Here is a 13,202-nt window from a genome sequence, read left to right on the forward strand (position 1 = left end):
ACCCCAGGTCTTGGAGCTGGAGGGTGAGAAAGGAGAATGGGGGTTCAAAGCCTTGAAACAGATGATTAAGATTAACTTTAAACTGGTAAGCAGCAGACACGTTACCAGTCAAAAGTTTGGACTCATTCCATTTTATTTTTATTTTTTTTAAACTATTTTTACAGAATATAGCCCTATTTGGTAAAAGACCAAGTCCATATTATGGCAAGAAGAGCTCAAATAAGCAAAGAGAAATGACAGTCCATCATTACTTTAAGACATGAATGTCAGTCAACCCAGAAAATGTCAAGAACTTTGAACGTTTCTTCAAGTGCAGTCACAAAAACCATCAAGCGCTATGATGAAACTGGCTCTCATGAGGACCGCCACAGGAATGGAAGACCCAGAGTTACCTCTGCTGCAGAGGATAAATTCATTAGACTTAACTGCACCTCAGATTGCAGCCCAAATAAATGCTTCACAGATTTCACGTAACAGACACATCTCAACATCAACTGTTCAGGGGAGACTGCGTGAATCAGGCCTTCAAATCAAATTTTATTGGCCACATGCGCCGAATACAACAGGTGCAGACATTACAGTGAAATGCTTACTTACAGCCCTTAACCAACAGTGCATTTATTTTTTAAAATAAAACAACAACAAAAAAAGTGTTGAGAAAAAAAGAGCAGAAGTAAAATAAAATAACAGTAGGGAGGCTATATATACAGGGGGGTACCGGTGCAGAGTCAATGTGCGGGGGCACCGGCTAGTTGAGGTAGTTGAAGTAATATGTACATGTGGGCAGAGTTAAAGTGACTATGCATAAATAATTAACAGAGTAGCAGAAGCGTAAAAGGATGGGGTGGGGGGGGCAGTGCAAATAGTCCGGGTAGCCATGATTAGCTGTTCAGGAGTCTTCTGGCTTGGGGGTAGAAGCTGTTGAGAAGTCTTTTGGACCTAGACTTGGCACTCCGGTACCGCTTGCCGTGCAGTAGCAGAGAGAACAGTCTATGACTAGGGTGGCTGGAGTCTTTGACAATTTTGAGGGCTTTCCTCTGACACCTCCTGGTATAGAGGTCCTGGATGGCAGGAAGCTTGGCCCCAGTGATGTACTGGGCCGTACGCACTACCCTCTGTAGTGCCTTGCGGTCGGAGGCCAAGCAGTTGCCATACCAGGCGGTGATGCAACCAGTCAGGATGCTCTCGATGGTGCAGCTGTATAATTTTTTGAGGATCTGAGGACCCATGCCAAATCTTTTCACTCTCCTGAGGGGGAATAGGCTTTGTCGTGCCCTCTTCACGACTGTCTTGGTGTGTTTGGACCATGATAGTTTGTTGGTGATGTGGACACCAAGGAACTTGAAGCTCTCAACCTGTTCCACTACAGCCCCGTCGATGAGAATGGGGGCGTGCTCAGTCCTCTTTTTTTCCTGTAGTCCACAATCATCTCCTTTGTCTTGGTCACGTTGAGGGAGAGGTTGTTGTCCTGGCACCACACGGCCAGGTCTCTGACCTCCTCCCTATAGGCTGTCTCATCGTTGTCGGTGATCAGGCCTACCACTGTTGTGTCGTCGGCAAACTTAATGATGGTGTTGGAGTCGTGCCTAGCCATGCAGTCATGGGTGAACAGGGAGTACAGGAGGGGACTGAGCACGCACCCCTGAGGGGCCCCCGTGTTGAGGATCTGTGTGGCAGATGTGTTGTTACCTACCCTTACCACTTGGGGGCGGCCCGTCAGGAAGTCCAGGATCCAGTTGCAGAGGGAGGTGTTTAGTCCCAGGATCCTTAGCTTAGTGATGAGCTTTGAGGGCACTATGGTGTTGAATGCTGAGCTGTAGTCAATGAATAGCATTCTCACGTAGGTGTTCCTCTTGTCCAGGTGGGAAAGGGCAGTGTGGAGTGCAATAGAGATTGCATCATCTGTGGATCTGTTGGGGCGGTATGCAAATTGGAGTGGGTCTAGGGTTTCTGGGATAATGCTATTGATGTGAGCCATGACCAGCCTTTCAAAGCACTTCATGGCTACAGACGTCAGTGCTACGGGTCGGTAGTCATTTAGGCAGGTTATCTTAGAGTCCTTGGGCACGGGGACTATGGTGGTCTGCTTGAAACATGTTGGTATTACAGACTCAGTCAGGGACATGTTCAAAATGTCAGTGAAGACACTTGCCAGTTGGTCAGCACATGCTCGGAGTACACGTCCTGTTAATCCGTCTGGCCCTGCGGCCTTGTGAATGTTGACCTGCTTAAAAGTCTTACTCACATCGGCTACGGAGAGCGTGATCACATAGTCATCCGGAACAGCTGGTGCTCTCATGCATGCTTCAGTGTTGCTTGCCTCGAAGCGAGCATAGAAGTGGTTTAGCTCGTCTGGAAGTCTTGTGTTTCATGGTCGAATTGCTGCAAAGAAACCACTACTAAAGGACACCAATAATAAGAAGAGACTTGCTTGGGCCAAGAAACATGAGCAATGGACATTAGACCGGTGGAAATCTGTCCTTTGGTCTGATGAGTCCAAATGTGAGATTTTTTTTCCAACCACCGTGTCTTTGTGAGATGCAGCGTAGGTGAACGGATGATCTCCGCATGTGTGGTTCCCACCGTGAAGCATAGAGGAGGAGGTGTGATGGTGTGGGGGTGCTTTGCTGGTGACACTGTCTGTGATTTATTTAGAATTCAAGGCACACTTAACCAGCATGGTTACCACAGCATTCTGCAGCGATACGCCCTCCCATCTGGTTTGCACTTAGTGGGACTATCATTTGTTTTTCAACAGGACAATGACCCAAAACACACCTCCAGGCTGTGTAAGGGCTGTTTGACCAAGGAGTGCTGCATCAGATGACCTGGCCTCCACAATCACCCGAACTCAACCCAATTGAGATGGTTTGGGATGAGTTGGACCACAAAATGAAGGAAAAGCAGCCAACAAGTGCTCAGCATATGTGGGAACTCCTTCAAGACTGTTGGAAAAGCATTCCTCATGAAGCTGGTTGAGAGAATGCCAAGAGTGTGCAAAGCTGTCATCAAGGCAAAGGGTTGCTACTTTGAAGAATCTCAAATATAAAATATATTTTGATTTGTTTAACACTTTTTTGGATACTACATGATTCCATATGTGTTATTTCATAGTTGTGATGTCTTCACTATTATTCTACAATGTAGAAAATAGTAAAAAAATAAAGAAAAACCCTTGAATGAGTAGGTGTGTCCAAACTTTTGACTGGTACTGTATATATTGAGTATTTAGAAAATATATTCTTCATTGTGCTAAATATTTGATCAAATTTGTTCATGTTTTGTAAAGAGCTGCTACCATCCTGTACCACCTAAATTAGTATTTGAATTACATTTTTTGTTGTTTTATTTTTCCCTCCAGACAAATTTCCCTGAAATGATGAACAGGTACAAGCAGCTGTTAACATACATCCGGAGTGCAGTAACACGAAACTACTCTGAGAAATCCATCAACTCCATCCTTGACTATATCTCAACGTCAAAGCAGGTAATGTTTGTAACATTTAAGAACCAAACAATTATGCTTGATTCTGTGCACCGATCTGAGCTGTATTGAATTTTGGAAAAGTGTCTAAACTCTGAGGGCTGCTTTTCCCTGATTTAAAGCTAGTGCTGGACGTATAGGCATGCTAAATGGAGAATCTCCTAAATGTACACATTGTACAGAAGGCCTACTTGACTTCTTCATTCATTTTCAGATGGACTTGTTGCAAGAGTTTTATGAAACAACGTTGGATGCATTAAAGGATGCCAAAAATGACAGGCTTTGGTTTAAAACCAACACTAAGGTATGCTTCATTAAAAAAAAAACGTTTCATATAATGTCATTGATTCCATCCACAATATCATCTTTTTTTTAAATGCAATCCAATAATGTACACTACCGTTCAAAAGTTTGGGGTCACTTAGAAATGTCCTTCTGGTTAGAGCCAGTTTGCGCTGTTCTGTGAAGGGAGTAGTACACAGCGTTGTACGAGATCTTCAGTTTCTTGGCAATTTCTCGCATGGAATAGCCTTCATTTCTCAGAACAAGAATAGACTGACGAGTTTCAGAAGAAAGTTCTTTGTTTCTGGCCATTTTGATCCTGTAATCGAACCCACAATTGCTGATGCTCCAGATACTCAACTAGTCTCAAGAAGGCCAGTTTTATTGCTTCTTTAATCAGCACAACAGTTTTCAGCTGTGCTAACATAATTGCAAAATGATTTTCTAATGATCAATTAGCCTTTTAAAATGATAAACTTGGATTAGCAAACACAACGTGCCATTGGAACACAGGACTGATGGTTGCTGATAATGGGCCTCTGTACGCCTATGTAGATATTCCATTACAAATCAGCCGTTTCCAGCTACAATAGCCATTTACAACATTAACAATGTCTACACTGTATTTCTGATCAATTTGATGTTATTTTAATGAACAATTTTTTTTGTTGCTTTTCTTTGGAAAACAAGGACATTTCTAAGAGACCCCCAAACTTTTGACCGGTAGTGTGTGTGGCATAGACGTTTTACGGAGACACTAAGGTTGATCCTTGTGTCATTTAGTTTCATTCCTCACGCCTCCTCCCTGTCCTGTGCTTTAGCTTGGGAAGTTGTACCTGGAGAGAGAAGAGTACGGTAAGCTTCAGAAGATCCTGAGGCAGCTGCACCAGTCCTGTCAGGTGAAGAAACACTCCTCATCAATGCAATCAGAGGTTTTCACAGAGGTCTTTACAGAGGTTTTACCACCAAATCTAATTCAGCATTATAACGTCATAATGAAAAAAAAACGTACTTGTGTGTTCTTAGTGACAATAGATCATTGGAATCATATTGTATGATTTGTAGCCTGGTCCGAGATCTGTTTGGACTGTTTGGACAACTCCTATGGCTGTTGCCGTGACCACAGGAGACAAGAGAACACAAACAGATCTGGGGCTGGGCTAGTATGATTGTGGAATCATTGTGGAAATCTAGAATGCCCTGTTCATCCTCAAGTGTCTGTGTGAATGTATCTCTCAAGTATTTGTTCCATGTTCTGTTTTGGTGTATAGACGGATGATTAGTATTGGTCCCATGTTCTGTTTTGGTGTATAGACGGATGATTAGTATTGGTCCCATGTTCTGTTTTGGTGTATAGACGGATGATTAGTATTGGTCCCATGTTCTGTTTTGGTGTATAGACGGATGATTAGTATTGGTCCCATGTTCTGTCTTGGTGTATAGACGGATGATTAGTATTGGTCCCATGTTCTGTTTTGGTGTATAGACGGATGATTAGTATTGGTCCCATGTTCTGTCTTGGTGTATAGACGGATGATTAGTATTGGTTCCATGTTCTGTCTTGGTGTATAGACGGATGATTAGTATTGGTTCCATGTTCTGTCTTGGTGTATAGACGGATGATTAGTATTGGTCCCATGCTTTGTCTTGGTGTATAGACGGATGATTAGTATTGGTTCCATGTTCTGTTTTGGTGTATAGACGGATGATTAGTATTGGTTCCATGTTCTGTTTTGGTGTATAGACGGATGATTAGTATTGGTTCCATGTTCTGTCTTGGTGTATAGACGGATGATTAGTATTGGTTCCATGTTCTGTCTTGGTGTATAGACGGATGATTAGTATTGGTCCCATGCTTTGTCTTGGTGTATAGACGGATGATTAGTATTGGTTCCATGTTCTGTTTTGGTGTATAGACGGATGATTAGTATTGGTTCCATGTTCTGTTTTGGTGTATAGACGGATGATTAGTATTGGTTCCATGTTCTGTTTTGGTGTATAGACGGATGATTAGTATTGGTCCCTGCTTTGTCTTGGTGTATAGACGGATGATTAGTATTGGTTCCATGTTCTGTCTTGGTGTATAGACGGATGATTAGTATTGGTTCCATGTTCTGTCTTGGTGTATAGACGGATGATTAGTATTGGTCCCATGCTTTGTCTTGGTGTATAGACAGATGATTAGTATTGGTCCCATGCTTTGTCTTGGTGTATAGACGGATGATTAGTATTGGTTCCATGTTCTGTCTTGGTGTATAGACGGATGATTAGTATTGGTCCCATGCTTTGTCTTGGTGTATAGACGGATGATTAGTATTGGTCCCATGCTTTGTCTTGGTGTATAGACGGATGATTAGTATTGGTCCCATGTTCTGTTTTGGTGTATAGACGGATGATTAGTATTTGTTCCATGTTCTGTTTTGGTGTATAGACGGATGATTAGTATTGGTCCCATGTTCTGTCTTGGTGTATAGACGGATGATTAGTATTGGTCCCATGTTCTGTTTTGGTGTATAGACGGATGATTAGTATTGGTCCCATGCTTTGTCTTGGTGTATAGACGGATGATTAGTATTTGTTCCATGTTCTGTCTTGGTGTATAGACGGATGATTAGTATTGGTCCCATGCTTTGTCTTGGTGTATAGACGGATGATTAGTATTGGTCCCATGCTTTGTCTTGGTGTATAGACGGATGATTAGTATTGGTCCCATGCTTTGTCTTGGTGTATAGACGGATGATTAGTATTGGTTCCATGTTCTGTTTTGGTGTATAGACGGATGATTAGTATTGGTCCAATGTTCTGTTTTGGTGTATAGACGGATGATTAGTATTGGTTCCATGTTCTGTCTTGGTGTATAGACGGATGATTAGTATTGGTCCCATGTTCTGTCTTGGTGTATAGACGGATGATTAGTATTGGTCCCATGTTCTGTCTTGGTGTATAGACGGATGATTAGTATTGGTCCCATGCTTTGTCTTGGTGTATAGACGGATGATTAGTATTGGTCCCATGTTCTGTTTTGGTGTATAGACGGATGATTAGTATTGGTCCCATGTTCTGTTTTGGTGTATAGACGGATGATTAGTATTGGTCCCATGTTCTGTCTTGGTGTATAGACGGATGATTAGTATTGGTCCCATGTTCTGTTTTGGTGTATAGACGGATGATTAGTATTGGTTCCATGTTCTGTCTTGGTGTATAGACGGATGATTAGTATTGGTCCCATGTTCTGTTTTGGTGTATAGACGGATGATTAGTATTGGTCCCATGCTTTGTCTTGGTGTACTATACAGACGGATGACGGTGAGGATGACCTGAAGAAAGGCACCCAGCTCTTAGAGATCTATGCTCTGGAGATCCAGATGTACACGGCCCAGAAGAACAACAAGAAGCTGAAGACTCTATACGAACAGTCTCTACACATCAAGTCCGCCATCCCTCACCCACTCATCATGGGAGTCATCAGAGGTAGACACATCTCTACCTACGCCTTAACTGTTTCACTTTACAACCACATCTCTACCTACGCCTTAACTGCTTCACTTTACAACCGCATCTCTACCTACGCCTTAACTGCTTAACTTTACAACCACATCTCTACCTACGTCTTAACTGCTTAACTTTACAACCACATCTCTACCTACGCCTTAACTGCTTCACTTTACAACCGCATCTCTACCTACGCCTTAACTGCTTAACTTTACAACCACATCTCTACCTACGTCTTAACTGCTTAACTTTACAACCACATCTCTACCTACGCCTTAACTGCTTAACTTTACAACCACATCTCTACTTACGCCTTAACTGTTTCACTTTACAACCACATCTCTACCTACGCCTTAACTGTTTAACTTTACAACCACATCTCTACCTACGCCTTAACTGCTTAACTTTACAACCACATCTCTACCTACGCCTTAACTGCTTCACTTTACAACCACATCTCTACCTACGCCTTAACTGCTTAACTTTACAACCGCATCTCTACCTACGCCTTAACTGCTTAACTTTACAACCACATCTCTACCTACACCTTAACTGCTTAACTTTACATCCACATCTCTACCTACGCCTTAACTGCTTAACTTTACAACCACATCTCTACCTACGTCTTAACTGTTTCACTTTACAACCGCATCTCTACCTACGCCTTAACTGCTTAACTTTACAACCACATCTCTACCTACGCCTTAACTGCTTAACTTTACAACCGCATCTCTACCTACGTCTTAACTGCTTAACTTTACAACCACATCTCTACCTACACCTTAACTGCTTAACTTTACAACCACATCTCTACCTACGCCTTAACTGCTTCACTTTACAACCACATCTCTACCTACGCCTTAACTGCTTAACTTTACAACCACATCTCTACCTACGCCTTAACTGTTTCACTTTACAACCACATCTCTACCTACGCCTTAACTGTTTAACTTTACAACCACATCTCTACCTACGCCTTAACTGCTTCACTTTACAACCACATCTCTACCTACGCCTTAACTGTTTAACTTTACAACATTTTACATTACATTTTAGTCATTTAGCAGACGCTCTTATCCAGAGCGACTTACAGGAGCAACCACATCTCTACCTACGCCTTAACTGCTTAACTTTACAACCACATCTCTACCTACGCCTTAACTGCTTAACTTTACAACCACATCTCTACCTACGCCTTAACTGCTTCACTTTACAACCACATCTCTACCTACGCCTTAACTGCTTAACTTTACAACCACATCTCTACCTACGTCTTAACTGCTTAACTTTACAACCACATCTCTACCTACGTCTTAACTGCTTAACTTTACAACCACATCTCTACCTACGTCTTAACTGCTTAACTTTACAACCACATCTCTACCTACGCCTTAACTGCTTAACTTTACAACCACATCTCTACCTACGCCTTAACTGCTTCACTTTACAACCGCATCTCTACCTACGCCTTAACTGCTTAACTTTACAACCACATCTCTACCTACGCCTTAACTGCTTAACTTTACAACCACATCTCTACCTACGCCTTAACTGTTTAACTTTACAACCGCATCTCTACCTACGCCTTAACTGTTTAACTTTACAACCACATCTCTACCTACGCCTTAACTGCTTCACTTTACAACCGCATCTCTACCTACGCCTTAACTGCTTCACTTTACAACCACATCTCTACCTACGTCTTAACTGCTTCACTTTACAACCACATCTCTACCTACGCCTTAACTGCTTCACTTTACAACCACATCTCTACCTACGCCTTAACTGCTTCACTTTACAACCACATCTCTACATACGCCTTAACTGCTTCACTTTACAACCACATCTCTACCTACGCCTTAACTGCTTCACTTTACAACCACATCTCTACCTACGCCTTAACTGCTTCACTTTACAACCACATCTCTAACTACGCCTTAACTGCTTCACTTTACAACCGCATCTCTACCTACGCCTTAACTGCTTAACTTTACAACCCAGACACATTCATGGGCTCTTTCTCAAGGGTCTTTTTCTTACTCTCAAACGTACAGTCTCTCCTCGCCTCTTTCTCAAAACGCATTGGAGGAGAAGATCCAAGGTCTCTCCTCTCTGACCTAGTCCTCCAATGGGCTTTAAGTAGGAGGCGTGTAGAGAGGATCCTTTGTCAGGACCACGTTGTCTGGTCTGTTGTCTTCTCCAGAGTGTGGAGGGAAAATGCATTTGCGAGAAGGGGAGTTTGAGAAGGCTCACACAGACTTCTTCGAGGCGTTTAAGAACTACGATGAATCAGGAAGTCCTCGACGCACCACCTGTCTGAAGTACCTGGTGCTGGCCAACATGCTGATGAAGTCTGGAATCAACCCCTTCGACTCCCAGGAGGTATGGAGGGACTCTTTAGTGATGAGAGATTCATCTCTATGGGATGGCTTCCCAGACCCAGATTTTTAAACTAGTCCTGGAATAAAACTTTTTCAATGGAGATGGGTCTTTACTGATTCATCTCTATGGTCCTGACTTTTTTAGAGTTGGCTTTTGTAAAGATGTCCTAAACATAAAGAAATGAAATAAATAAAAAGGCCTAAACATGTTGTATTAAGGACCCAATCACAATATAATAACCTGCTACTAAAGTCAATTACTCCAGCAGGTTTCCTATTTTAGTGAACATGGTGTATTGGTGCATCTGTCATAATGTTAGTGTCGTTACTAATGCTGATATTTGCTCCTCCTAGGCCAAACCCTATAAAAATGATCCAGACATCCTTGCAATGACAAACTTGGTCAGGTAAGACTGCATCTCATTGGCTATTACAATCTAACCTTTCTGGGAAGAGTTTTGCTTTGGCCATTTGTCTACACACAGTTTGTCTACACACTGTTTGATTATTGAACGCAAACCAATGTTTCATTCCCCACCCTAGTTCCTACCAGAACAACGACATCACAGAGTTTGAGAAGATCCTGAAGACCAATCACAGTAACATAATGGATGATCCATTCATAAGGGAACATATAGAAGGTGTGGTTTGGACGTCACTCTCAGCTTGATGTATTTGGTTAATGTTACTTAATTAGTAAGTAGTAACATGCTTTTAACAAGTTATACATCCTTATACCTGGAGGCAGGTAAAGAGTTACTGAAAGTTCCTTATATTTAATCATAGATTTTCTTGATTTTTGTCTTTTCAGAGTTATTACGAAACATAAGAACACAAGTGCTCATCAAATTAATCAAGCCTTACACGAGAATACACATACCTTTTATTTCAAAGGTAAGATCACTACAAAGATCTATCTGTAGCATATTGTTTTTTGTGAAAAAGTATATATTGTATCTAAATTTGAAGTTTATAATATATATTTTTTTGTCTCCTTCAGGAATTGAACATTGACGTCTGCGATGTGGAAAGCCTTCTAGTTCAGTGCATTCTAGACGGGTAAATTGCATCTTGGTACATGATTATTGTAGAGCTTTAAATGCACCACAGTTTTACGCATTTACCATCATTGACCTTCTATTTAACTTTTTCTTCTGATACCTGTCAGCACGATCAACGGCCGTATCGACCAAGTCAACCAACTGTTGGAGCTGGTTCACCAGAAGAGGAACGGAGCCCAATACATGGCTTTAGATAAATGGACTAATCAGCTGAACACTCTCAACCAGGCCATCGTCAGCAAACTGGCCTAATCAGAGTAGTGTAACCCGAAAAGTTACTAATTCGATGTTGCGGGCGTGGGGGGGTAATTTCAACATGAGGAGCGAGTTAACCCAATTCATCTCATTTACAGTAGCAGTAGACTACATTCTCAAGATGGCAATAACAGATTGATGATCTCCCACAGCTTCCAATATCAAACGTACAGTCACTTCTTGTTATGTGACTGATAATTTAAGGTAGAAGTCAGAGGTGCCAGTTGCCCAGCTTGTGTTTCTCTGCCTAGGGCCAGTTTACCGGGCACAGATCAATAGTCCTGGACTAAGAATATGCTCAATGAGTGTTTTTTTTTTCTGGAGTCGGACTAGGCTTAATCTGTGTCCAGGAAACCAGTCCATAGTGTCCCAAAACCAGTAGACTTCATTACCATTAAAACACTAAACTGGCCATTCATTGTACAGAGAGAAGACTGTAAAATCCCCCTTATGTACATTTCCTATAGTGAAACATGTTTGCTCTACCACTGTATTGCCCCCTTCTAGGGAAATGTGAATACCCAAATGTATTGAAGCATTAATAATGTTGAGCAGTCAAAATCAGCATGACCGTTTCATGTCAAAATCAGCATGACCGTTTCTGCAAAATGTCCAGTGCTCCCTGTACAGTCTTTCATAAATGGAGCACCAGATTTCATATGGTACATTGTTGTGACACTGTTAGACACATTTTAGCTTTTGTTTTGTTACTGAAATAAAAGGTAATTGTTGCTTCAGTTTTTTTTTTTTTTTTTTACAAATCGTGTGGAGCCATCCGGTGACTGATCTGTAAGTATCATACAGTAATGAAGTGGGTATACCCTAGTTTTGCGAAAAATATCCCAAACCCGTCTGCCCGGCAAAGGAAAAATATGATTTGACAAACAGTGACATACACTGGGTTAAGGACACCTGCTCTTTCAATGACATAGACTGACCAGGTGAAAGATATGATCCCTTATTGATGACACTTGTTAAATCCACTTCAATCAGTGTAGATGAAGGGGAGGAGACAGGTTAAAGAAGGATTTTTAAGCATTGAGACATGGATTGTGTATGTGTGCCATTCAGAGGGTGAATGGGCAAGACAAAATATTGAAGTGCCTTTGAACGGGGTATGGTAGTAGGTGCCAGGCGCACCGGTTTGGAGTCAACATGGACCAGCATCCCTGTGGAACGATTTCGACACCTTGTAACTCAATATTAGGAAGGTGTTCTTAATGTTTTGTCCACTGAATGACCTAAAATGATCCCATATTGGTATTTTACAGTCAGGCCAACCCAAGCTGTACTGTGCCAGTAGGCTATTAGTAGTCATACTATTGAAACAGATTAATGAGGCTGTCAACTGTGTCAGAAATTCACAGATTTCTGATTTTTCAGGTTTTTGTTCTCGAGTCACTTTTTTTTTTTTATAGTAACAACAAACATTGGATGTTCTAAGTCCACAACCATGCTTAAACCACATCAGGAGATCACTTTTGAGATCTGGGAAATTCTTAAGAAATTTAGATTTTTTTAGTGTAGTTACCCTTTAATTCAACTGGTCATGACCTAGCACTGTTGTTTGGTTAGAGGCGTTTCTTGTAGCGCATATGAGATGGAGTCTGTAAAACAAATGGCCGCTGGATTGATGCAAATAATCATGATATCATTCTGCCAGGTAGGAATAGGCTACTTTGTTGCTAGTTAACATCTAATTGAGAAGTTTTTTTGGGGGAAAGCCTTTCCATCTACCAGAAGACGGTTAGGTCCTATCATTAGCGTTGCTATATTTTTTCCTGTCCCTTAATTGTTTGAAACCTGGATGTTTTACTTCATATTACGAGGCATGTCTTACCTTGCTTCAAAGTAGCCTATAGCCAAAATCCCATCATAGAAACGTGGAGGCAATTATTTTATAAAGACCTCATATGAGCGCTCTTGTTCTATTGGTTTTCAAATCAACTATCTTTCATTGTCTAGCAACTTAGGCATTATCCTAGTCATATTAGCAACCCATGATAGTTGTTGCATCTTTTGATCTCCCCTCGTTCTACATTTCTAAAGGATATTTCCATCTCTGTCCATTAAACTGCTCATATGTGCAATGCGCATTTTAGAGTGGTGTTTTCCCACAAATCGCATTTTGGAACATTTGCGCGTATAGGCCTACCGCCTGTGCACACTGCTGAGCTTAAAATGAGAATAAATAATAGATAATCAACATTTTAAGCTAAACATTCTGATCTGTTCCATCAGCCTTAT

At 41.5% G+C, this 13,202-nt stretch overlaps 1 protein-coding gene across 5 annotated transcripts in view; it reads left to right on the plus strand.

Annotated features, from left to right (window-relative positions):
- The window catches only part of LOC121531563 (COP9 signalosome complex subunit 2), a 12,551-nt gene extending 864 nt beyond the window's left edge, over positions 1–11,687 (plus strand). For 2 of the 5 annotated variants that reach the window (XM_041836824.2, XM_041836827.2), the window contains exons 3-13: positions 8–85; positions 3,362–3,487; positions 3,699–3,788; positions 4,588–4,722; positions 7,063–7,237; positions 9,462–9,640; positions 9,994–10,046; positions 10,183–10,280; positions 10,451–10,533; positions 10,640–10,698; positions 10,808–11,687. In XM_041836824.2, the coding sequence (XP_041692758.1) occupies positions 8–85; positions 3,362–3,487; positions 3,699–3,788; positions 4,588–4,722; positions 7,063–7,237; positions 9,462–9,640; positions 9,994–10,046; positions 10,183–10,280; positions 10,451–10,533; positions 10,640–10,698; positions 10,808–10,952 (1,221 nt within the window). In that variant the 3' untranslated portion in view covers positions 10,953–11,687. The remainder of the gene's footprint in view (positions 1–7; positions 86–3,361; positions 3,488–3,698; positions 3,789–4,587; positions 4,723–7,062; positions 7,238–9,461; positions 9,641–9,993; positions 10,047–10,182; positions 10,281–10,450; positions 10,534–10,639; positions 10,699–10,807) is intronic. The other 3 variants (XM_041836828.2, XM_041836829.2, XM_041836826.2) reach the window with 2 other exon arrangements.
- Positions 11,688–13,202: the final 1,515 nt, after the last annotated feature.

Source organism: Coregonus clupeaformis, chromosome 19, assembly GCF_020615455.1.
Source record: "Coregonus clupeaformis isolate EN_2021a chromosome 19, ASM2061545v1, whole genome shotgun sequence".
Classification (NCBI taxonomy): domain Eukaryota; kingdom Metazoa; phylum Chordata; class Actinopteri; order Salmoniformes; family Salmonidae; genus Coregonus; species Coregonus clupeaformis.